This window comes from Trichosurus vulpecula, chromosome X (assembly GCF_011100635.1).
Source record: "Trichosurus vulpecula isolate mTriVul1 chromosome X, mTriVul1.pri, whole genome shotgun sequence".
Lineage (NCBI taxonomy): Eukaryota > Metazoa > Chordata > Mammalia > Diprotodontia > Phalangeridae > Trichosurus > Trichosurus vulpecula.
In genome coordinates, this window is record NC_050582.1 from 45,880,715 (window position 1) to 45,905,820 (window position 25,106).

Consider the following 25,106-nt stretch of genomic DNA (forward strand, 5'->3'; position numbering starts at 1 on the left):
TTCTGCATGTATAAAATGAGGTGCCTGGCTCCAGATCCAATAACCTTGAGCCTTCAAGCTGCCTTGTAAAAGGCTATTTTGTTTCCCCATCATCAGAGGAAGTAGAGAAAGTAGGAAAGGGGCATTGTAAACAAGAAGGCATTGCTGGGGTGGACTTTCTGAGAAAAAGCAGCTTGCTGTACACAATGCAACGGGGAGTGACCTGACTCCTTGAATATTGGCTTTTAGGTGGATTTGCACATGGGTATGGGGCCAGGCTATGTCAATAGCAGCTGTTGCCACAAACTGGCCAACAGCTCTTTATATAGGCTGTTTGCAAAGGAGTAATAGGTAAACACTGTCCTTCTAGCTGCTCCCATACATTTTTAGGGGGTGGGAGGAAGGCTGGACCTGTCATTTTATTGACCAGGGAAATCCTGGTTATTGACTCGTCTGAAACTTTTGGTCCCACAAAACCTCCTGGGATCTTGAGAAATTAAGTCCTTTTTTTTTAAAGGCAATCAGAGTTAAGTGACTTGCCCAGAGTCACACAGCTAGTAGATGTCTGAGGTAGAATTTGAATTCAAGTCCCTCCAGGGTCTGTGCTCTATCCACTTCACCAGCTAGCTGTCCCAAGAAGTTATGTCTTGTCTATTACAGTCAGTATATGTTGCAGATGAGACTTGAATCCAGGTTTTCTTGACTCTAAGGCCTGGGAAGTATGACTAAGTGGGTGTTCAAATCCTACTTCTGATACTACCTGTGTGATCTTGATTGTCATTTAATCTCCGAAAGCCTCAGTTTCCTTATCTGTAAAATGAGGGGATTGAACTAGGTCTCTGACCCTATGATAATATATGTATACAAGAAACTCAGCATTTACACTGGTTGACTTTTAAACAGTGTAGTTTTAAAATGAAGTTGTTTATTTTCTTGGGAAAATGTAATCCTATTTCCAAGGGCTCACAAGTAGGCAACTGATCCATCAAGGCCTCCTTTGCTGGGCACCTTTCTCCTGCCTTTGTAAGGAAATGAATTGCAGAGAAAAGAAAAAGGAGTGTGTTAGTATGATCAAAGAACTGAGCTGGAAAGGGCTCTTCATTTTCCAGATGAGGAGCTGAGGCCCAGAGAGGGGAAGGAACTTGCCCTAAGGTCATACAGTGAATGCAGAGGCTGGAGCCAAACTCTGGTCTTCTGATTTCCCAGCCAAGGCCTTCAATTTTCAGCAACCTGGGATGTCCAAGTTGTTCCCACTTAAGGGACTGGCAGTCTGGTGAGTTTCCAAAGTGAGCAGGAAGAATTTTGGAAAGAGAATTAAGGATGTGGAAGAATTGAAGCTGGTATCTGTGAGCGTCTCCCCTTTCTGGCTCATTATTGGTGGATACCTCTCCCAGCCACCCAGGCCTTTCAAGCCTCCTTTCCCACAATCAAAACCTGCCCAAGGAAATGAGAATCTTTCTCATAAATTGTAATAATTAAAAGCTTCTCCCTTCCTTGGCTAGTTATGTTTTCTGATGTGATTTATATAGTCTTCAGTGAAAGCAATATGGCTCTCTCTGATCTCGGAATTTTAGACATTTGCCAGGTTGTGGAGGTATTTTTATAGGGAAAAGGAGGGGAAACGGTGTTTCTCTCTTCTCCCTGCCCCATCCCAAAGTGACTGACACAGAAACATAGCTGTGGAGGCGAAAGGGACATCAGAAGTTACCTAGTCCAGCCCTGTTTATTGGACAGAGGGGGAAACCGAGGCTAGGGAGGGGAAGGGACTTGCCTGAAATCACAGGTGTAGACATTTCAATCCAAGTTCTCCTATTCATTCCAGAGCTAGGTTTTGACCCACAATGCCGGGTTACCTTTCTCCACACTAGGGCCTTCAGAAATGGTTGATAGACTGGATTAGAAAGCAAGGTCCCCAGGGTGGAACTAATTAATTCTCTTAACTTTTCAATCTGTAGTGGTTTTTTTTTTTTTGCACACTGCTTAGTTTTAAACCTTTTTTAATGACTGTTGGATAATTTAAACTCTGCAGGTTGGAAAGAAAATAGAGGGAAAAAACACAGGAGTTCAAGTCAAGTCAAGAAGCCTTTATTAAGCACCTACTATGTGCCAGGTAGCATGTGAAGCTTTAGGTTAGTACTGGGAAGTGAAGGCCTTTGGGAGACTGGCCATCTTATAGTGTCAGGAGCCCGGAGGATGTGAATTGCCCAGCTTCCCTTTGGGATTGTAGATGTAAGTTGATTTTGGCTTCACTTAGTATCCAAGGAGTGACCAGTCTGCTCCCGGAGCAGAATGCTGCCTTTTAACACCACTTGCCGTGTGGCCATGGATGCCAGTTTCTCTGCCTCTCTCCGCTAGGTTTTACCACCTGTAAAAGGAGGGGATGGGATTAGAAGGTGGGAATAACACAGCCCCTTCCAGCAAAGGAAGGGCCAGCGAGTTTCTGGGGTTTGGGGGTGGCCAGAGAGTCCATCACCGGTCTGGGCCTAAAGGCCTGGGTGGAGCTTTGCTCAGGGAATTTTATAAGCAAGGAACCAAGAGCCCTTGGAGGTTACAAAACAACCAAAAAAAAAAAAAGAAGAAGCTGGACCTCAGCTTGGCTCCCCCTCCCCCTTCTCTCCTCTCCCTCTTCCCCCTCCCTTTTCTCCCCATCAACGGGTGGTCGAGCGGGTGCGCTGGGGGTCGTGGGGGGGGCGTCACGAAAAGCGCGTCCCCCCCGCGTCCTGGGCGAGCACCCCCGGCGCGGGTTGGGAGGGGGGAGTCTCGCGATTGTTGTGGGGGGCGCCGGGAGGGGGGCACGGGGGGCGGGGAGGGAAAGGGGGAGGCCGTGACGTAGGAGGGCTGGGAAGGAGAAGGGGGCGGCGGCTCTGTGCTTCTTGCTCCCTTCTCCCCTGCTCAGCGGAGGGGGCTCGCAGCTGGCCGCCTCTCCTGCCCAGCTTCCCGAGCTCGGCCTGAGCCCCGAGCCCCGAGCTCCGAGCCCGCGGCCTCACCGTCGCAGCCACCGTGCCCATGGAGCTGCAGAAGCCCGGCCCCGGGGCCAGAGTGGAGGAGGAACCGGGACCGTCCACAGCTCGGGAGGCGGGAGCGGACCCCGGGGATCGCGGGGAAGAGGAGGAAGAGGAGGTAGGCTAAGCCTGCTGCGGTGCCCGGGGGACGGGGGTGGGGGGGAGAAGCGGCATTCGCGCTGCCTCGCTTCTCCAGCCGCGGCGCCCTTGCCTGCAGGGGTGACCCCCTCCGCGCCCACCGTCGGAGCCGGCGGCATGGGCCTGAGGGAGGAGGCGGGGAGTGGGGGAGGAGCAAGGAGAGGCTGGGAAAAGGGGGGCCGACTGGGCAGGGGCACGGGGGCCGAGCCCTTGAGGGGCCCTACACTTCCCAAAGGGCTGGGAAGAGAGGCTGATTTGGATCCCTATTGCCGGGATGGGGAAAGCTCGAGCGAGTCTTTTTTATTGGCTAGCCGGGCCTTGGGGATGGAGGGGAAAAGAGATCTTCTTTGGCCCTGGCAATCCCCACCCCCATCGTAAAAGCCAGGCCACCCTGGACAGCAGCCCCTGAATTTTCCCTTCCCCCATCGTTTGTCATCCCTCCCTGGAGCGGGGTGTGTGGGATGGTCCTCCGTCGGCGGGGCCTTCTTTGCTGCTGTCTGTCTCCTGTTTCCCGTTCTTTCCTTCAGCCTCAGCCGGCCCCTCAACACACGCAGTTGAATTTTTTCTTTTAACCAGGATCTTTGGGGATGAGCCACCCTCCGCTTCCCGGGTGGGCTCGTGTCTGCTCTGAAGCTTGCCCTTTAGAATTGATGCTCCGATGCCCTCCGCCTTCGACCACAGAACCCCCGAGGCATGATTAAGAAGCACAGCTCGAAGTTTTCCCCATCAGAGACACTACAGGGACAGCTGGGATGTTGTTGTTCAAAATTGCTTTTGTGATAGCCTCTCCATATATTGAGATTTTGCCTTTTAAGGCATGCCAGGCTTGCATTTTTACTATGTAGGGTAATTAACATGATGCTTCCCGGCCCTCAAGTGGCCTGGCTTGGGTTTATGACGTGATGGTGACGCCGGAGGACCAAATATCAACCTTTGGAGGGCAGTCAGTAACTTGTCTCTTGCTTTGCCATGCCACAATACCACTTACTAGGCTTTCTTGCGAGTGATTTAAAAGTCAGCAGGTTTTTTTCCCCCAAAGAACCTGTGGCAGATTTTACTGTTAGAAGCTGGAAGAGACACAGAGCTTAAAAAGAGGCTGTTTAGTGAAATTCTGAGTTCTTTTGCCACTTGACCCTTGAAAATGCTCAAACCCTCCTCCAATAAATTCAGCCAGAGTTTACTCAAAGAACAGTAGGAAGCAAAGCTTAACCAGTTTTTAAATAAAGATTCGAAAGAGCATGTATCTCTTATTCCCTGGGAATGACACTATACTGGGCTGTTTGTGACTCTCAAATGGTAGATACCACTTTAAGTCTCCCAAATTGTGAAATAGGATGGTACTTAATCATTAAGGCCAGTGCCATGCCCTGGCATTTGCTTTCATCTTCATAAAAAGCAGAATAGAATTTGTAAACAGTGAATACCTTAACCCTCCCATTCCTGTTATGCAGGGTATCCCAAAAGTCTTAGTGCACTTTTCAACCATTACAAACACACTTGAAGCTGCAATTAGACTTTTGGGAGAACTGTATATATTGTGTGTAGTCACAGAAAATTGTATACTGGGTGTAAATAGACTGTGGTGTATTAATAATGATGACTTGTGCACAAGAAATGTAAAAGATGCTGAAGAGATAGATGAATGCAGGGAAAGGGAGGGGGGTGCATTTTACCTTCCCTGATCTGATGGTCTCCCAGCTGAAGACCCAGAAAAGGGCCTCCAGTGGAAGATTTATGGAGGGACAAGGGCAAGGACGCTGGCATAGGGACAGTTGTACATCCTGGGCTGGGCCTTCCCAGGCTTTGAATCAGAGCCTGTGGTGGACTATATGTCAGTTGTGTGTGTCTTGTCTAAGTGTCGAGAAAGGACCAATGAATGAACAACGTTGACCTCAGGGTGGGGAATTTTGGGGTGCACTAATTCTTGAAGACTTTGTTTTTACTAAGTTATGTAGGGGTTGTGACTTGCATTGGCGGAGGGAGTAGACACACTAATGAAATTACAGAAAATACCAACAGGTAGTATTTTTCCATAGCTCCTTAAAGTTTGCCAAGCACTTTATAATATAACACATTTGATCCGCACAACTACCCTATGAGGTAGGTACTATTATAACCACCATTTTACAAATGAAGAAACTAAGGCATAGAGGTTAAGAAATTGCCCAGGGTGTGTCCCACAATTAGTTAAGTGTCTGAGACAGGATTCAAACTCGGGTCTTTCTGATTCTAACTATTGCGTTCCACCAGCTGTAGCTGCCTGAAAAAAAAGAAAAGGCTAATCTTTATTATTACTGATAATGATGATGGGCTAGTATTTATGCAGGGTGTCTCAAAAGACTTAGTTCTCAGTTTAAATGTCTTGAAACTTCACTAAGACTTTTGAGACCTCCCCCCACCCACACTGCCGCCCCGCCCCGCCGCCGCCGCCGCCGCTCACGCTCCCCTCCCACGCCGCCTCGCCCTCTCCCTCTATAGCTTTTTTTAAGGTTGGCCACTTTCTCCTCACCTCGGTCCTGGTCCGGTAAGGGAGGCTATTATTAGCCTCATTCTACTGGAGAGGGAAATTTAATGACCTATTTACCCTCTCTGCCCTTGGGGACTATCTTTGTAGAACTATTTGAATGATAATAAAGGTAATACCTAGCTAGCATTTAAATAGCGCTTTAAGGTTTTCAACTCACTTTTCTGTATCATTGGGTCTTCAGCTCCGTCGGGAGAGGTAGGTACTTTTATCGTTCCCATTTTTTGAACAAACTGAGACTTAGTGAAGTTAGGTTATCTGTTATATTTTCAGTGGCTACAGGCTGTCGTGCCTTTTGTTTTCTTCTGTCTGCTATTCCTGGTTCTCCTGTTTCTCCCTTCCCGCGTCTTATTTGTTACTTCTAACCTGTTGTGTACCTGGTAAACCTCATAATCAAAATTGTTAGAATTATGTGAAAAGTAAGAGTAAATAGGCTGGGTTTGAGCACGTGAGGAGCAAGTTAGTGGGTAGATAAGCTTCCGAGACTTCTGACTTCTCTTTTGACTGCTCAGAGGTTTTGGAGAAATTCTTCTTGGTTCTGGGATGTGTTTTCTTGGTAGCTGAGGTTGTTCTATTAGAGAACAAAATGTCAGGAACAAAAATGTCAGGAAAAATTATAATGCCTATATCTGTAGGATTTTAAGGTTTACAGAGCGCTTCCTTAGAATAGCACCGTGAAGTTGGAAGTTCATATATTCTTATCCCCATTTCACAGATGGGGAAATAGAGACTTAGACGCACAAATTGAATTGGCCAGAAAAGAAAAAGAGAAAAGGGGAAAAAGAAGGCTCGTGATTTTTAAAATGATGCTGCCTTACATTCTCTTGCCACTAATTAAAAAAAATTATTAAAAATTGTCATGAAATTAAAAAGTTTACCGTACCACCTTAGCGCGGTTTTTTTTCCTCTAGAAAATGAAAAAAACTTTTGTTGTTACTTTTTTTTTTAAATATCAGTCTTTTCTAGTTTTCCATCCCTTCCTCTCTCCCTCCAGCAACTAAGATAAACAGTTAAGTGAAAACATCCCGGGACTTGGGGGCCACATTCTCCAAGAGTTCATTTCCTCTCCGGTAGGAAGGTGTTGCATCATCTCTTCTCTGGGCCATGCTGGTCCTTGAACTCTGCGTGCAGGCGAGGCTTTTCAGGCATTGACTTTCCTATTATAGTCCTTGTGTCTTGTTTCCTGGTTCTCCCTTCTTGATTTCCTGGGTTCTTACCAGCTTTCTTCCTTCTCTTTTTCTCTATCTGAATTCTTCCTGTGGGTGCAATGACATTCCATTTGAATACCATCCCCCAAATCTCCGACTTGATTGAAAGCAACATACATACTTTTGGGGATAAGGTTTACCTGGTAGGTTTTTTAAAAAAATCGTTTGGGAAGGGAATGCAAGTTAATTAAAGGAAACTTGGTCTCTCCTGCTCCCAGATCAAGAATTTTAATTAGCATATAAATTAAATCAACAGGGGGTTTGCAGATTCTTCTGAAAAGTTAGCAAAAGCTTATTGAGTCAAAATGCTTTGTCAGATTAAGGTTTTCTTTTCATAAAAGTTCCTGTGTATATGTTTATATTCTTGCCTGAAGAATGAGGCAATTTTCAGCATTATGAAATTGGAAAACTGGATTTCACCTCCTTACCAACAGCTTATAAGGAATTGGAGCCTGTGGGGCCTGGTTTCCCCCTTGTTCTTCGATTTAGAAATAAGATTAGAACCCAGGATTCCTGATTGTCTGTCCAGTGTTCTTCCACACTGAGAAGTTTCAGAAATTACTAGCTCAGATGAACTGTATTATTTGCATAACACAAACACATCTTTGTGTGGAAAGCTTCCCCTTCTTCCCACCCCACCCCCAAACCCCCATGGCCAGGTTCCTCAGGGGCTCTTTCCCTTTTAGGAAATTCTTTCCACCAATGCTGGTCTACAACTGTGCTTCAGAGGTGAATGTAGTCTTATGGGGTTGTCTGGGGTGTCGTGAGGGTGACTTCTCCAGGGTCACACGGCTAAGATATATTTGAGGTATGACTTGAACCCAGGTCTTCTTGCCTGTCTGGATGGCCCATCCATTACCCCATAATGCCTGTTGGAGTTACTTTTCCAATTTGTTGAAAGCAAAGATACACCAAACATTATTTTCAGTGTGTACAATTAGATCACGTCAACCCAAAAGTTTTTCATAAGAGCCAGTATTTCATTTTTATTTATGCCTTTTGCTATTTTCATTTCCCAATAGCTTCTTCCTCACCTATTTTATCAACAAGTCAATTTTTGTAACAAATATCGATAAAGAAAGAGGGAGAACCAAGCAGTTCAGCAAAGCCAACCTACTCTGTTGGAGGGTAGATACTGTATTCTACTCCCATAGTGCCTCAGTTCAGCAACGAAGGGAGCTACTTACCTTTCCTCTATTCTATGAGGCCATTATAATTACACAGCTTTCAATTGCTTCTTAATTGTGCTTTCGGTTTACCTTATTGTCTTGTTCATCTTACTGGAAACCTTTTCCAACCCCTCTTAATTCCAGTGCCTTCCCTCTGTTAATTATTTGCTATTTATCCAGTACCTAGCTGGCTTTGTTTATATTTGTTTGCAAGTTCTCTCCCATTAGATTGTAAGTGCCTCAAGGCCTTCTGCTTCTTTTTTTTTTATCCCCCAGCTTAACAGTTCTTGGTGTTGAATAAATATTTATCAGTTGTCTATATTGTTCTCTCTCCAGTAAGTCTTCTCTTCTCCACATTCATCGTATTCCTTGTTTTTTATAGAATAGTAATCTTCCTCTACATTCTAGCCCTACAATTTATTTGTTGTTTAGTTGTTTTCAGGGGCATTCTTGGTAAACACTGGAGTGGTTTGCCATTTCCTTCTCCAGCTTGTTTTACAGATGGGGAGACTGAGGCAATGACTAAATAACTATAGTCATCCAGCATCGACATAGCTTCTAGTTCTCTTCTAACAGGAGAAATGCTGCCATGTGTAAATTCTGTGAGAGCAGTCTGTCTTTTTGCTATTTTCTGTAGGTCCCATGCTTAATCGTTTATTGCCTGACTGCCTGGTGTCTCTGGGATATTTCTTTCTTTTCTTTGACTTCCCTGGAGCATCTGCCCAGCAGTAGTGGCACCAAGATCCTTTCCACCTCTTTGAGGCTGCACTTCCATGATATGTGCCAGGCACTGAGCTAGGTGCTGAGGGCGATGCTTCCAATGAGAAAGGCACTGTACCGGGTGGTAGAGATGAAGAGATTCATAAAAAGGAAGCTGCCTCTGGCCTTGGCCTCTTGTTGGCCTGCTTTTACTTTCTTCATGCTGCATCAGTACTAACATTTTAAAAACTACTAATGAAAACATAAATTTATAAAAATGCCAACTCTGGTTTTCTAAGAGCCCACCTTATTTCCATGAATGGAAATCAGGCTTTCTGCATTTTAATCATGTTCTTTACCTTGGGAATATTAGCAGTAAAGACAGCATATTCTAGGTTGTCAGAATATACTGTACATTATTAATTTTAAATTAATTAAAGATTATCATATTCAATGATCTAATTTTTTGGACTCACTTGGTAAAAGAATGACAAAAAAAAATGATGATTAAGGGTGGGTGGGAATGCAGAGACAGTCATTGCCCTCAAGGAGTTTACATTTCTGTGGGGGCAGATTCCACCTCAAAAGTCTATGCCTTTAGGCAACCTGGGCTGAGACACTGGTCCTGTAGGTAGTTTTGTTATTTAGTTGTTTTTCAGTCTTGTCGACTCTCCATGAGCCATTTGGTGTTCTCTTGGACTTTAGCTGGGACTTGAAGGCAGCCACTGGTTTGCCATTTCCTTCTCCACATCATTTAACAGGTAGGAAACTGAGGCAAACAGGGTGAAATGGCTTGTCTAGGGTCATACAACTAAGTGACTTTTTAACTTTCTGTCTGTTGAAATCAATTTTACTTCTCTTTTTCATGAGTCAACTGACAACATTTCTGTTGTTATTGTTTTAAGGATATATCTTGTCATCTACTGACCTTGTTTGTTCTTGAAAATTTCAGAAAAATGACCCTCCTTTTCAACTGAAACCTCCTCCTAAAGCTTGCAGACCTGAAAAGGAAATCGATTCCGAATACGAAGAGAAGATGGTATGTTCATTTGCTTGAGTCAATCTGTGATTGGGGTGGTTAATTTTTGTTGTAGTGGGAAGTAACCCAATACAAGTGTGAGATGTAGGAGAACCAAAGAATTTTCCAGGAGCCTTATGGTCCCTTGTAGCTCCAAACTTCTTCGTTTCTAGATTCTAGGCTAATGCTGCTCCATTCCCCTAAACACTCCCCGACTTTATAGCCGAGGACGGTAAAACTCAGAGAAGTTAGGACTTGCTTCCTGGGCCTTTTTTTCTACAATCCCATTAGACCTCCTGTAGCAACATTAACTACTAATAGCCAACATTTTCACATACCTTAAATAATAATAGCTCGCATTTTCGTAGCACTTTACTTGGGTGATCTCTTTTGAGCCCTGTAGCAACTGTGCAAGGTAGGTACTATTATAAGCCCTATTTTAAGGCTGGGGAAACTGAGGCATTCCCAGATCACTTCATAAACCTGTGTATCTTGTGAGTGAATTGTAGTAAGTTGAAAGAAATGTGTTTGGAGTAGGTTAGTTATGTTCCTTAGGGAAGATACTCTATCTGTGTACTGCATTTCTTAGATTACATTTTAGTTTTCAGGTATTAGAATCCATTTGTGGTGGGGGGTGGGGGGGGGGAATTTAATTTTGACTAGTATCCCCTTCCAGCCTCCCAGGGTTGTTGAAAGGATCAGATGAGATAATAAGTGTGATGAGCTTAGCACACTGCCTGGTACATTTAAGAGCTATATAAATGTTAGCCACCATCATCATCATCCCTGGGGTCATTGAGTTTCACCTTTTGCGGGGTAGGCTGTTAAATGAAAATTGTTTTGGGAAAGGTGGGGGGGGGGGAGAGAGAGAGAGAGAGCGAGCACGAGCGAGGGTACACTTGGGTGCTCACATGGGTGTTTTAGATTGCTACTTAAAGATGGTGGTATTAGCAACTTGGCACTTTATTTTCCCGAATTTCCGTTGTCTTAGACGGCTGATGTGTTTCTTACGGGCTGTAAGAATGATGGTCCTCAGGGGACAGAACGAATGGAAACTTTTTTAGGTTTCTTCCAGCTGCTGTTTTGAATATGTTTAACATAAATTTGAGAGTCAGACAAAGAGCTTTTCCAGGTGCTCTTATTTCGTGCCCTTCCTAAGTACCCAGAGTCCCTTTTAGTCGAGGAAAGAGATGGTAGGCTTCTGTATTTCTGCCCCTTATCTGGGGAACTCAACTCTTTGATTTGCCTAAAGAGATACTTTGTTCTAGCTGTAGGGGAGTGTTTTTCTAGCAAAGGCAAATGCCATGTTGCCCTCCTGTGGCATGAAGCAATATTATGTTTTGAGAACTAATCTCAGATACTGTGATGCCTCCAGCTTTTATACAGTGAATGATCTAATCAGTCTTTCTGGAAGCATTTACCAAGTGCCTACTAGGTGCTAGGCACTATACTGGGGATCCAAAGAAAGGCAAAAGATAGTCCGTGCCTTGAACAGCTCTCAGGAGTCTGATGGGGGGGACTACGGGCAAAGAACTAGGTACAAATAAACCATGTAGAAGATAAATAGAAAATACTGAAAAGAGGGAAGCATTAAGAGGAGTTGGGAAAGGCTTCCTGCAGAAGGTAGGATTTTAGCTGGGACTTGAAAGTAGCTAGGAAACTAGGAAGGGGAGAGAGCAATCCAGGCATGGGGGACAACCAGTGAAAATGCCTATATGTTGATTTAATATAAACTTCCCCATTACTGTATTTGAATGGAGAAATGTTTGTCAGAGTTATTAAATGCTATTGAAACCCTTTGGAGAGGAAATAAGCTAATATTGATTTTTAGCTATAGTTTGAATATATTCCTAAAAGAGTTTAGCATATGGCATTACATTATTCATTAACAGTAATGACTTACGTTCTTAATTTCACAGCAGATTTTATATTATGAGGCTTTCAGAGAATTTGCTATGTATGGACCATTTCAAGGAATTTCTTACTTAGCTCTATGATCCTGAGTAAGTTACTAAGTCTCTGCCTGAGCCTCAGTTTCCTCACTTGTAAAATGGTGCTAATGATAGCGACTCCATGATAAGATTGTTGAAAAGATCAAATTTGATAATGTTTGTTAGGCACTTCACATGATGCTGTGTAAATGAGAGCTGAATTGAAGTTCTGTTAGTTTGAAAAAGAAAAGTACCATATCGTTTTTCAGAAAAATGACTTTCTTTTGGTCTTAACTATTAAAGAGGACCATGTTGCTTATTTCAGGGGCTTACTAAGTCATTCAAGTGACTGGGTTATTAACTATGATCTGAAAAGATCATAGGATCCTAGATTTAGAGTTGGAACGGACCTCAGAGGTGATCCAGTAGGGCACCCTTATTTTTGAGATAAGGAAACTGAAGCCCAGGGAGGGGAAGTGACTTGCCAAGGTCGAAAGGCAGTAAATATCAGAGGTGGGATCATATACTAAACACGTCCTAGTGCCCTGACAAAATGAAATAATTTTACAGTTGAAAGGGTCCCTGAATGTTATCTAATCTAATTTCTTTACATCTTCTTGTTGGTAAAATCAGCTCCCCTCTCCTTTTTTATGAAGTAGCCCTGGTAAGTTTCTTTGACTATTGTCTTACAAGGATTTTTAAGAATGAGAAAGAGAAAATGAATTATATTATCAGATTTGAGGGCCTTAAAGCGAATTTCCTTGCTTCTAATAACAATTAACAGATGTTATAAATGTGTTGTTTTTCTTTTTAGAAAGCAGACCGAGCAAAAAGATTTGAATTTCTGCTGAAGCAGACGGAGCTTTTTGCTCATTTCATTCAGCCGGCGGCTCAGAAATCACCAACATCGCCACTGAAGGTGAAAGTGGGCCGGCCCCGAGTGAAGCGCGATGAAAAGCAGTGCCTTCTTTCAGCTGGGGAGTACGTTTGCATCTTTCTCTCTTTTGTAATATGTTCGAATCTCAGTCACATATAGATTGTGGTAAGCTTAGCTATGATGCTATGGAGCTGGCAAGAATTCTTTCCGCCAGAAGTTCCCAAGTCAGGCTTAATGATGATTTATTCCCAGATTAGCCAGAATGCAAATATGTCCCACTGAATTACAAAGGAGACCCTGAAGCCGTCCTTCCTTTCTTTCTAAAGCCCTAGTTCAGATTGAACACGAAGGCAGGTACTTCTTTCATTGTCCCTTTCAGCTACCGCCACAGAAGGACTGAGCAAGAAGAAGATGAGGAACTTTTGTCTGAGAGCCGGAAAACATCGAATGTTTGTGTCCGATTCGAAGTGTCCCCTTCATGTGAGTACTACACTGTCTGGATGACTTTTTCCAGGTTTCCTGGAGGAGGATGTTACTTGGTGCCTTTAAGAAAAAGATACTTTATTTTATGGTAAGATGGTTGATGTCATTTCATTTTGCAGATGTGAAAGGAGGAACTCTGAGAGATTATCAGGTTAGGGGCCTGAACTGGATGATCTCCCTTTATGAAAATGGAGTTAATGGCATTCTGGCAGATGAAATGGTAAGGAACTGCCAACAGAAGAGTGTGCCTTGGATTCCCTCTCTTTTCTTTGCAAATCCATTTTTTTTTGCATTGTTTGTTTTTACAGTGCCTACATTTCCCCTTGCATCTCTCTCCCTCTCCACTCCCCTTATAACAAGGAATTTTTTAAAAAGAGGAATACCAGTAAAAGAGCAAAACCAATGAACACATTAAAGAAATCTGACCTTAAGTCCAGTATTCCCTACCTGTTGAGCCCCACCTTTGCCCAAGGAGTGTGGGGGGATAGTGCTATTTTCTTCCATCTTTTTTTGGGGGGGGACCAAGCTTGTTCTTTATAACATGGTGACATGTAGTTTCATTTATTTTGGGTTGGTTGTTCTTTTCATTTGTAACGTAGTCACTGTACGTGTCTCTTCTGGTTCTATGTACTTCATTTTATATTGGTTTGGGTAAGTCTTCCCACGCACGATGTATTCATTGTGTTGATTGGTTTTTACTGCACTATAATATTTCATTACATTCATGGACCACAATTTGTTTAGCCATTCTCCAGTCGTTGGGCATCGACTATTTCCAATTCTGTGCTATTATGAAAAGTGATGCTCTAAATATTTTGGCATAGAGAGAGGCTTCCTTTTTGTCAGTGACCTCCTTGGGGTATTTGCCTAGCCATGTAATCCCTTGGGTCATCATAGTGACTCCCTGTCCTTTCAAAGGCTTTAGATAAATCAGAATGATCTCCGACTCAGGGTGGGGAAAGAAAATAGTCCCTAATTATGTCGAAAGTGATTTATTGCCTTGAGGCTAGTATTGTCCTCATGGCATAGCACCTACCTGGAATACCTAGTAAAGTTTATAGTTTCCTGACCTGTTTCCCAAATTCCCAAGTTCGTTTTTTTTTTTTTTTGGTTTTTTGGAGGCGGGGAAGGCAGGGCAATTGGGCTTAAGTGACTTGCCCAAGGTCACACAGCTAGTAAGTGTGTCAAGTGTCTGAGGCTGGATTTGAACTCCTGACTCCAGGGCCAGTGCTCTACTCACTTTGCCACCTAGCTGCCCCCAAATTCCCAAATTCTTGCTGAGAATTCTTGCTGAAACAAGACCTTGTTGTTCCATGTGAAATATGAACAACTAGCATTTCTGTAGTGCTTCAAAGTTTGCAAAGTGCTTGACAAATATGATCTCATTTGATCCTCACAAAAAACCAGTGTATTATCGTAATCCTCATTTTACAGGTGAGGGAACTGAGGTTCAGAGAGCCGAAGTGACTTGCCCAGGGTCACATGGCTGTTAAGTGACTGAAGCAGGATTCAGAGTCAAATCTTACTGACTTGTGTTCTATCTGCTAGAGGTAGAGCTTTTTATCCTGCACTACTGGGTTCCCTTCCCTTGCCTTGGTTCTATTTTAGAGCTTCAGGATTGATCCAGAATCCCTTGCACTAAGATGAATCTGTAAATAGCCAGAAGATTTTGAGGTAGCATCACCTCAGGAGTGTGTACTAGGCAAAAATAATGGCAGTTGATAAAAAGCAATGGGCCTGTTTGATCGGGTTAGCCTAGTGGTTCTCTGGTATACTCTGGTGGCTGCCATCTTATTGATTTCCGAGGGCAGAGACTTTTTGATTTTCTTTATTTCTCCAGTGCCTTGTACACAGTAGGTGCTTAATAAATGTTTGTTAACTTGAATTGAGTCTACATGGTCATTCTCTGCAGCAGTGGAGATCAATATCTATTCATGGCAAAGAAATTCATTACTTACTGGCTGTGGCCAACTTTCTGGGAATAAGCCATGTGGAAGAGGCCAGTCCCTTGGGTGACAGTCTGTGTATCTCTGAGACTGTATTGGAAGAATTTGTGGCTTAATTAACTCTGCCAGAGCCTTCAAGACTCTAGGGTTACCTCTGGTATGATGGAGTAGGACTTCAGTGGGCGCACTCCCAGTTAGTGGATTCTGGAGCCACATGGAAATCTCCATTAACCAAAGAAGCCTCTGAATGCCCTGTATTTAGTTCCAGTATAATGTAATAGCCTATTAATGACATTAAACATCTGAAAGAACTATAGGATGATGGGGGAGTGTCATGGGCATCTCAACATGGCCTGAGTATCATGGGGCAACCCTTGAGGACATTGAGAAACAAGAGGGCCAGTAGCCATAAATAGCTTATTAAAGGGAAGCCTTTGTTGAGGAATAAGCACAAAATGCATCATTTGACTGAGTCCATGCAGGAACATATGACACATTGTCAGCTCCCTCAGGTTTCTGCTCAGTTCTAGCCAAGCTGGCCTACTAATTGATCCCTAGAACTTGGCTTTCCATTTCCCCTCTTAATTTGTGCAGGCAAAATCCCATGTCAGGAATATATTCTTCTGTCTGTCACCTAGCTTCCTTCAAGGCTTAGCTTGGGCACGTTTCTTATGGTATAAGGCTTTCCCTGCCTACCTAGTGAGTAATGCTCTCTTCCTTCTTAAATAATCCTGTGTATACATGGATCTGTTTACATTGTTTATAGTAACCCCCTTCCCCCAATGTCCCCCCCCCCACCCTCCGCACAAGCTCTCTGAAGGCAGAGATGGTTTTTCATCTTGTATTTCTTCTCTCCCCCGCCCCCAGCATGTGTGTAATTGATGTTTATCAGATTGGATTGAATGTGTTTAGAATTCCTCAATTCCAGTGGCTCCTGGCATGTTGCATTCCTCTTTTGTTGACTCAGTAAATGCTAAGAATCAAAGTCGACATTTCCCACCTTGTATTTTTAATTGTTTTTTCTTAGAGTCATGATTCTACATGTGGAAGAATAGACCAATATTCAGTTCCAGTGTTAGTGCTAACAAAATGTTTCATTATTTGAAGTTTTGTGACTTCTTTCCTTTTGTGTTGATATTGCAGGGTCTCGGAAAAACTTTACAAACAATTGCGTTGCTTGGCTATCTAAAACACTATCGGAACATTCCTGGGCCTCACATGGTTTTGGTTCCCAAATCAACTTTACACAACTGGATGAATGAATTTAAACGCTGGGTGCCCTCTCTTCGGGCTGTTTGTCTCATTGGGGACAAGGATGCAAGAGTAAGTAAGACTCAGGTATATCCAGTGGTGCTTGGGAAGAGCAGTGTGTTCATGCTGTTTTTTCGGAGCTGCCACTACTTAGCAACACAACTAGCTGAGCAGTAATATACGATTCTTGTTTGGCTTCAAAATTTTATTATTGCTATCTTATGTTCTTCTAGCACTTTCATTTCTAAATATATCCTCCCCCCTCCCACAACCAGAAAGCCATTTACTATAATGAAGAATAAAAGAAAGAAGGGAAAAAGTAGTTCAGGAAGACTTGCCAACACGTTAACCAACCCTGACATAATCCACACCCATATCTCCCGACCTGTGCAAAGAAGGGAAGGTGCTGTGCACTCTCAGATCTCTGCTTTAGGGTCCCTCCAGGGCATTAGAATCCCACAGTGCTCAGCTTCTTTGTTTTGCCGCCTTCTTGCCATTTACGTTGTGGTAATCAATATCTTGTTTTCCTGGTTTGGTTTCCTTCACCTTCCATACATTCATATAACTCTTCTCATACACAATTCATTTTTTTAAACCAGCGGATAATTAAGCATTTTGAAGTTAAACTCATGTTCAGTTATTTGCTTTATCTTACCAGGATGGGTGTGTCTATTCCCGAAAATGTTATCTTTGGCTAAATCGTTGATGTTAGATTGAAATAAGCAGTATTTTATGCTTTTGAAGCCAAAAGCTACTCTGTAAATGTGTATGGCTTGGACATTTGCTGTTATTCTTGGCTTAGATTCGATTTTGTTTGCAAGGGAGGAATTTTTTTTTTTATTTGTGGGTAGCCTTGCTCATTGCAATTGTTTTCCAGTTTTGTCTGGCTCCTGCTTACCTTTCCAGAGTTATTTCACATTGCTCTCTTTCTCGCACTCTACATTCAAGCCAAACTGGCGTGCTTGTAGTTTCCTGAGTATGGTACTGTATCTCCCACCCTCTTGCTTTGGCACAGACCTTGCCTCTGCCTGGAATGCACCCCTCCTCGCCCCTTTGTTGTAGAATGCTTAGCTCCCTTCAAGGCTTAACTCAGGTGCTACCCCCTCAGGAAGGCTCTCCTGATTTGCCTAGTAGTTAATGCTGTCTTACTTCTCAAATTGTCTTGTGGATGTGTAACCCCCAATAGAATGTAAGCTTCTTGAGGACACAGAGCATTTTTCATTTTTCTCAATGTATCCCCAGCACTTAATCTAGATATTAGGTGCTTAATAAGTGCTTGTTAAGTTAGATTCAATTTGTCTCTGAATATAGAAGTATAATACAGAATCCTAGGATGATAGATTTAGAGCTGAATGTAACTGAAGAGGCTTTTTCATTTTACTGAGGAAACTGAGAACCAGAATGGGGAAGGGACTTGCTTTAAGTCACATGGGTAGTAAGTGACAGAGCCAGGATTCTAACCCAGGTTCTCTGGCTCCAAATCAAGCACTTTTATTTTCAGAGACCAATCTTATAGTTTGGTGATGTGTATAGATGAAGTGTGGGGGCTGAGGGGGTGGGCAGTGAAGAGGGCAGAGCCAAGATGGCAGAGTATCATGAAGAAGAAAGCACAGCTTCTCCACAAAGATCAGGAAAACATGTCTGACCAAATTCTGATTGGGGAAATCCAAGAAAAAAAAAATCACAGTCATTTTTCTAGCCCAGATTGGCCTAGAGAGATCTGTGGACACAGATGATAGGATCTGGTCAGGAGTGTGCCACAGCAGTGATTTCTGCCTAGGGACTAAAAGAGAATGAGGCCATGTACCAGGCAAGACAAGATCCCAGATTTGTGATCTTGTGCAGAGATTGGGAACAAGTACCAGCTGACAGCTATAGTCACTCATTATTCCAGGGCGAACTGAGGAGACTGCCTCCAGGAACAGCATTCTGGACTATGGAGTGGTCACAGGCTCAAGGCCGTATACTGAGTGAGAAATAAGTTGAGACTCAAACAGTAGCTGTGTGGCTCTGACCCCAGGACCAGAGCGGAGTCTCATTTCCAGTCTCTAGCCCCAGTTTGAAGCCTTCAGAGGAATAATCAGGGCAAGAATTCCAGACCAAGGAGCAGCCTGCAGTTCTGTGCCTCACAACCAGAAGAGCTTCCTAGCTGACTGAGTCCAAAAGCAGTCTATTGGAATTTCCAACCCATAGGAGTGTTGCTCAGACCTGGGTCAAGACCTTGCTGAGCTCAGACCAGGAGAGCAGTGATCAGATTTTGCCCCATATCACACCACTTTTGGAAGCAGTGAAAACTTGCAACTCCCCAGCTTGAGCTCTTCCTGAGACTCAGTAACACAACTTTTAGTACCCCAATAAAACAGAAGGATCCAAGAGGAAAGGTGCTCAGGCCAGACATCCCCCTCCTCCAAAGTATGCAGAGCCCTGCCCTAATATACAATCCAAAGTCAAGAAGTAGGCTGAGAGAATGAGCAAACGAATGTCATCATAAAGTACTATTATGGTGATAAGAATGCCCAAGACACAAACTCAGAAAAAGAGAATGACAGTATCTACATGCAAAGTCTCAAAGAAACACATCTTGGACATGAGCTCAAACAGAAGAGTTAAAAAGAGCTAAAATGATTTTAAAAACCAAGTGAAAGTGATAGAGGAAAAAATGGGAAAAGAAATGAGAGCTGTGGAAGAAAGATTTGGAAAGAGAATTAACAACTTGGAACAACAGGTACAAAACTTTGTACAAGAAAAGACTCCCTAAAAATTGGAATTGACCAAGTATAAACTAATGATTCTGCGAGACAACAAGAAATGTTAAAACAAAGTCAAAAGACTGAAGGAATAGAAGAAAAAGCAAGGTACAGCAAAAACAACTGATCTGGAAAACAGATCAAGGAGTAATTATTTAAGAATCATTGGACTTCCTGAAAGCATTAACCAAAAAAAAAGAGACACTAGTATATTTCAAAAAATCATAAAAGAAAACTGCCCAGATCTCTTGGAACCAGAAGACAAAGTAGAAAGAATTTACCAGTCTTCTTCTGAAAGAAAGCATCTATCAACTTACTCAGCTACTACTCTTTTAGGACTCTAGAGGGATTAGAAAAATAATTGATTTAATACTTTGATGGATCCATGATTTCACTAGTATTTGTTAATCCATACATCAGTAATTCATCCATGCAGACACACAGAATCTCTGAGTTGGAAGGGACCTCAAGATGAATGTGAATCTCCTCTGCAGTATACCCAAGAAGTGCTCATTGAAATTCTTCTTGAAGACTTCCAGTAAAGGAAAATCCCTTCTCTTTTGAGGTAGTCCATTCCTCTTCCTTACAGCGACCTTAAATTTCCTTCTTTGGCACTTCTGCCTGCTGTTCCTAGTTCTTCCCTCAGTGTCTGAGTCCTTCTTTCACATATAAGCTTTCCAGATACTTGAGGATGCCTGTCACATTCCTCTGAGTCTTCTCTTCTCCAGGTTAAACCTTTCAAGTTTCTTCCACTGATGCTCATCTGGTAGGATCTTGAAGGCCACTTTGGGTACTCTCTAGCTTATCAATGTCTTTCCTAAAATGTGATACCCAGAACTGGACATCATAATCCAGATGTCCTCTGACCAGGGCAAAGGACAATGGGACTTAGTACTTCCCCCGTTCTAGACTCTGCTTCTTTGACCAGAGCCTAAGATTGTGCTAGCTTTTTATTTAGCTGCTCTGTCAAACTCATTGAGCTCACAGTCTATTAAAACTTCCAAACAGTTTTTAGATTAAGTTCTGTCTAGCCACAACTTCCCTGTTTTATTATACTTGTGAAACTGATTTTTTGAACCCAAGTATAAGATGACATTGAATTTCATTTGATTAAATTTGAGCCAAAATTCTAACCTGTCAGGGTTTTTTGAATCATGACTCTCTCATCCAGTATATTTGGCTAACCCTCCACTTTTGTGTTATTTGCAAATTTGATAAGCTTACCATCTATACCTTTATCCAAATCTTGATAAGACTGTTAAGTAGCTTAGGGCTAAGCATAGGTTCCTGGGGCACATCATCAAAAACATCCTTCCAGATGATATTGACCCATTAAAGACTACTCTTTGTAGACACTCAACCAATTCCATGTCTGCTTAATTGTCGTAGTTTGACCCACACTTCTCTTTTTCACAAATATATAACAAGAGACTTTCTTTGCTAAAATCTATGAAACACTCTATATCTCTAGCATTCCCTCCTTCTACCTGTCAAAACAAAATAAGGTTAGTAAGGCCTGATCTCTTTTTTTGACTTATGCTGTCTCCTTGTAATCACTGTTTCTGTTTCTAAATGCTTACTAAACATCCCTTTAACAGTATGGTCCAGATTTTTCTGAGGACTCAAAGTCAAGTTTGTTAGCCCAAAGTCTGTGCATTCTGTTCTGGAAAATTGGGACAGCATTTGTCTCTTTCTAGTCCTGCTATACTCATCTCATTCACAACAGTCTTTTTTCTTTTTTTAAAGTTTTGTGGATGCCTTTTTGTTTTTCATGCCACAGATAGGATCTCCCAAAATTGTCCCGGCTCCCATAGTGAAGCAAAACCAATTGACAGCGATCAAATCTGGTGGCTTGTACAGCATTTGAAACTGGTAATCCCCCACCTTTCTGCCAAGACAGGGAAGTGTATTTCATCATTTTGTTCTCTGGAATCAACATTGGGCCTTGCCTTTATCCTGAGTTTAGCTGCCTTTTAGTGTTGTTGTGGTTTATATTATTGTAATTAATGTGTATCTTGGTCTCTTGATTGTGCTTTCTTTGCTCTGCATTGGTTTCCGTGTGCTTATTTTACAAAATGCCCTGCTGCTTTTAGAACTCTTGCTCTGAATCGTCTTCCTATGTTCCTCTGAATTTCTCATAGTTGTTGTTTCTTGTGGCACAATAGTATTCCATTACTTTCCATATCCCACACTTTACTCAGCTGTGCCCCACTTGATGGGCACCTACTTTCTTCGCTCTCATTTGCTACCCTCCCCCCATTAAATCATTTGCCAGTTCTTATTAATTCTGCCTCTACAACATTTCTTTTAAGTCTCTCTCCTTTCTTCCATTCTAGTTCAGGCCTCACCACCTCACTCCTGGATTACTGTGCTTGTCTCCTAATTGACCTCCCTGCCTCCAGTCTCTTCCCTTGCCAATCCATCCTCCACGCAGCTGCTCAAGTGATATTTCTAAAGCCCACGTCTCACATGCCCTTCCTCTGCTCAAGAAGCTTCAGGGGCTCCCTATTGAATCTAGAATAAAATACAAAACCCCTCTGTTTCACCTCTATGGGCCTTCACAGTCTGGCTCCAGCCTCTTTCCAGAGCAATCACACATTACTTCCCAGCATGCACTCTGCTTTCAGCCAAACTTGCTATTCCCTGTACATGACATTGAAATACTGGGATTCCTGCCTCTGGTTTTGCATGGGCTGGGATGCTGTCCTTTCTTGTCTCTGTCTCTTGGATTCCCTAGCTGCCTTCAAGGCTTAGCGAAAGTACCACCTTCTAAAAGAGGCATGTCCCCGTTTCCCCAGTTACTAGTGACCTCTCCCCCTGCCCCCCAGTGACTGTGTATTTATTTGTCTTTGTATGTATTGGGTCTCCCTCCTCCCTCCCCTCACCCCATGTAAGCCTCTCAAGGTTAGAAACTTTAATTATTGTGTCTGTAACCTCAGCACCTGGTTCAAAGTAGACAAAAGAAATGTTTGTTGAATTAAATCTAGTTGAATTTCTAACCAGTTTTGTTCTTTTCTTTTGCCACTACAAGTGCTTCTATGAATATTTTGGTATATGTGGAATCTTTCTTTCTGCTTTTGATCTCCTTGGGGTATATGTCCAGGTGTTGCAATGCTCAGTCCAAGGGTATGAATAGTTTTATAACTTTTCTCAAAATTCCAAATTTCTTTCCAGAGTAGTTGGATTGAATCCAGCTCCATTAAACTGTAACATTCCCTACCGCAGAGATATTATTTCCATCTTTCATCATCTTGACCAATTTGATAGGTGTCAGGTGATTTTTTATTTCTAGTTCTCATCTTATTAGTAATTTGGAAGCATTTTTAAATGTGGTGCTCTGATGGTTTGCTAGTTTTCTTTTGAAAGCTATTCATACCCTTTGACCACTTATCTATTGTGTTATGATGCTTGGTCTTAAATTTGTGATATTTCCCTCTATTTTGGATATTAGCTTGTTATCAGAGATTTGAGCTAAAGATCATTGAGATAAAATTAGAGATACCGATTTTGTCACTTAAACAGTTTCTCCTCTTATTCCAGTTACAATGATTTTGTTTGTGAAAAATAAAAAGCCAAACTTGTAACTTTTGCATTTATCAAAATGGTTTATTTTTGTCTTGTGTGATCTCCTCTATCCTTTGGTTATGAATTCTCTGCCTCACCATCGATCTGCGGTGTCCTTGTGTTTTTAAAATGTTTTTTCTACGATGTAACCTCTCCACAGGATCGCAAAGGTCACTGGCAGTGGTCCAGCCATCACAGCTGCCAGGTTTTCAGTACTCGAGGATGTAGTTCATCTGGGCCGGGTGTCTTGAACTCATCAAGGGCAGCTAAGTTTTTGTATTTGGTAAACCTCTGTTAATTAAGAGAATTGTCTGCAAAAGCCAATCTGTTCCCTTCACATACTGTGTTTTCATCAAGGATACCTTCAATATATGCATAGATCATAAAAGTTTTTTTAGAGATGAGGAAGTACTTATTGATGTCTTCTTGGTTGACTTTTGGGAGGGAGCAATAGTGATACAGTCGGTTTCAGGGGCAATCTTCCTCATTTGAGAGCTTTAAAGTGTTTGAGTATTTTTAAGATTTTTATTCTTTATTTTTCATCTAAGTAAAAGATTATATCTCTTTTTATTTTACATCACCTTCATTTTTGAATATATCCCTCCCCCTGCCCTACCCAGAGAGCCATCCCTTGTAATGAAGATGACATATTGGGGGAGTGGGGCAGGTCAGCATCACTCACTGAACACATCTAGCAGTTTATGCAATGTTCCCCACATAGACCTCCACCTCTACATAGAAAGGAGGGAATTCTAAGGATTTTTGAAAATTGTATTGCCTCCTATATGAATTTCTCCTGTAGTTGTAGCCATTCTTTCCAACTTTATTTTCTTGAATGCCATTTCTGCATTCTCGTTTGGTACTGAGAGGCTAGTCTGAATAAATGTGTTGGTTCCATTGTTCTGGTGTCTCCGAATTGGAAGGGGTCTAACTGATAGGCAAGCCTAGGTCTGAACAAGAAAGCACAGCATCCCCAGCAAGTGAGCAGCCAGTTTTTATGTTGAGTTGCCGGGCCCAGGGGAAAGCAGGTACCCCATACCTCCTAAGGCTGCCCTGTCCACTGGTAGATAACCTCTAATTACTAGACATTAAGCTTCAAGTACCTACCCCTTTGCTACTGCTCCCTATTGTTCTTACTTCCACCCTCTTCTTACTTCCACCCTCTGGGGCCAAGCATGACCTCTGAGGTCCCTTCTGTCTCTAAATCTGTGATTTTTATAGAATTGAATCTGTCTTGAAGGTGATTGACTTTCACATACTTAAAAGACAGCTCTCACGTCTCTCCTTCATCCCCCCTTCCAATTCTTTTCTTCTCCAGGCTAAATGCACCCAGTTCCTCCAATCCATCCTTATGGCATGAATTGGAGTTTCTTCACTATTTTGGTTGCTCTCTTCTGCATACTCTATCACTGTCTTTCCTAAAACACTCCAGAAAGGCTCTGACCAGGGCTGAGTACAGCAAGGCTATCACCTCCCTAGTCCTGGACTCTACACCTCTTTTAATGTGTCCATTGTCTTTTAATATCTAAAATAGTATTCACTTTTTTGGCCGCCATATTGAGTTGTGGGCTTAGACCAAGCTTGCTGTTCATAAGTGCTGCCAGAGTAATTGCTTATTTCCCTATACCTCCCCCAGATTGTACTTATGAACCTTTCTTTGACCTCCAGTGTAAGACTTTACATTTCCCTTCATTATATTCATTTTCTTAGATTTAGTCCATGTTACAGCCTAAGATTTCTTCTCATCCTCACTGTGGTGAGAATATCGTATATTAGCTGTCCCTTTTATTTTTTGGCCATCTGCACATCTGATAAACGCACCTCTCTACCTTTATTTAAGTTATTGATAATAATGTTAACTAGCCAAGGGTCAAGCATGGATCCCTGGGGAGCGTTAATAGCAATGTCCTTCCAAGTTGATATTAACCCCTCAATGATTACTTTTTGGGTCCAAACATTAAAGCAGTTTTGAATCATTTTTGTTGTACTATTGTCTTACCTCTAAGTGTCTATCTCTTCTTTAAGAGTATCATAAGAGATTTTACCAGATGCTTTGTTAAATTTGGCAGTGATGATAGTAATAGGGAGCAATAGCAATACAACAGCACGCTACAGATAGAGTAATTCATCCTCACATTGCTTTCTAGTTTCTTAAATACAAAATCTTGGGATGATGAAGCTTAGGTGTCTTGCAGAGAACTTTCAGTGTTTTTTTCCCTGAGACTTTCCACTATTTTGCAAGGTGATTCTGCTTATAATCTTGTATTCTTTCTCTGTGATATTTCACCAAGGAGTTTATCCAAAATGGTGTTGTCCCAACTCTTTTGACCTCTTTGTTGTGGTGATTTTTCATATTGGTTAAACTTTTCTAAGAAAGAGCAGCCAATATCTTTACTTTCATCCATGTTTATAGTCAAAGTTTATTTACATTGATTGGGTAGGAGTTGTCCAGGTCATAATTTCTGACCAGAAATATAGATGGTAAAGTCTGAAATCACTCAAATGTTGATATCCTGTCATTTTCTTTCCAAGATATTAGTTAATTTCAGCTTTTGAGATGTTTTTCATTG

At 42.3% G+C, this 25,106-nt stretch overlaps 1 protein-coding gene across 3 annotated transcripts in view; it reads left to right on the forward strand.

The window, feature by feature from the left end:
* Positions 1–2,795: 2,795 nt before the first annotated feature.
* Positions 2,796–25,106, forward strand: part of SMARCA1 (SWI/SNF related, matrix associated, actin dependent regulator of chromatin, subfamily a, member 1) — a gene marked incomplete at its 3' end in the record, with an annotated part of 90,198 nt that continues 67,887 nt past the window's right edge. The window contains 7 exon segments of one of the 3 annotated variants that reach the window (XM_036740184.1): positions 2,873–3,099; positions 9,672–9,758; positions 12,483–12,649; positions 12,925–13,025; positions 13,148–13,248; positions 16,118–16,297; positions 22,697–22,819. In XM_036740184.1, the coding sequence (XP_036596079.1) occupies positions 2,986–3,099; positions 9,672–9,758; positions 12,483–12,649; positions 12,925–13,025; positions 13,148–13,248; positions 16,118–16,297; positions 22,697–22,819 (873 nt within the window). 3 annotated transcript variants of the gene reach the window in all.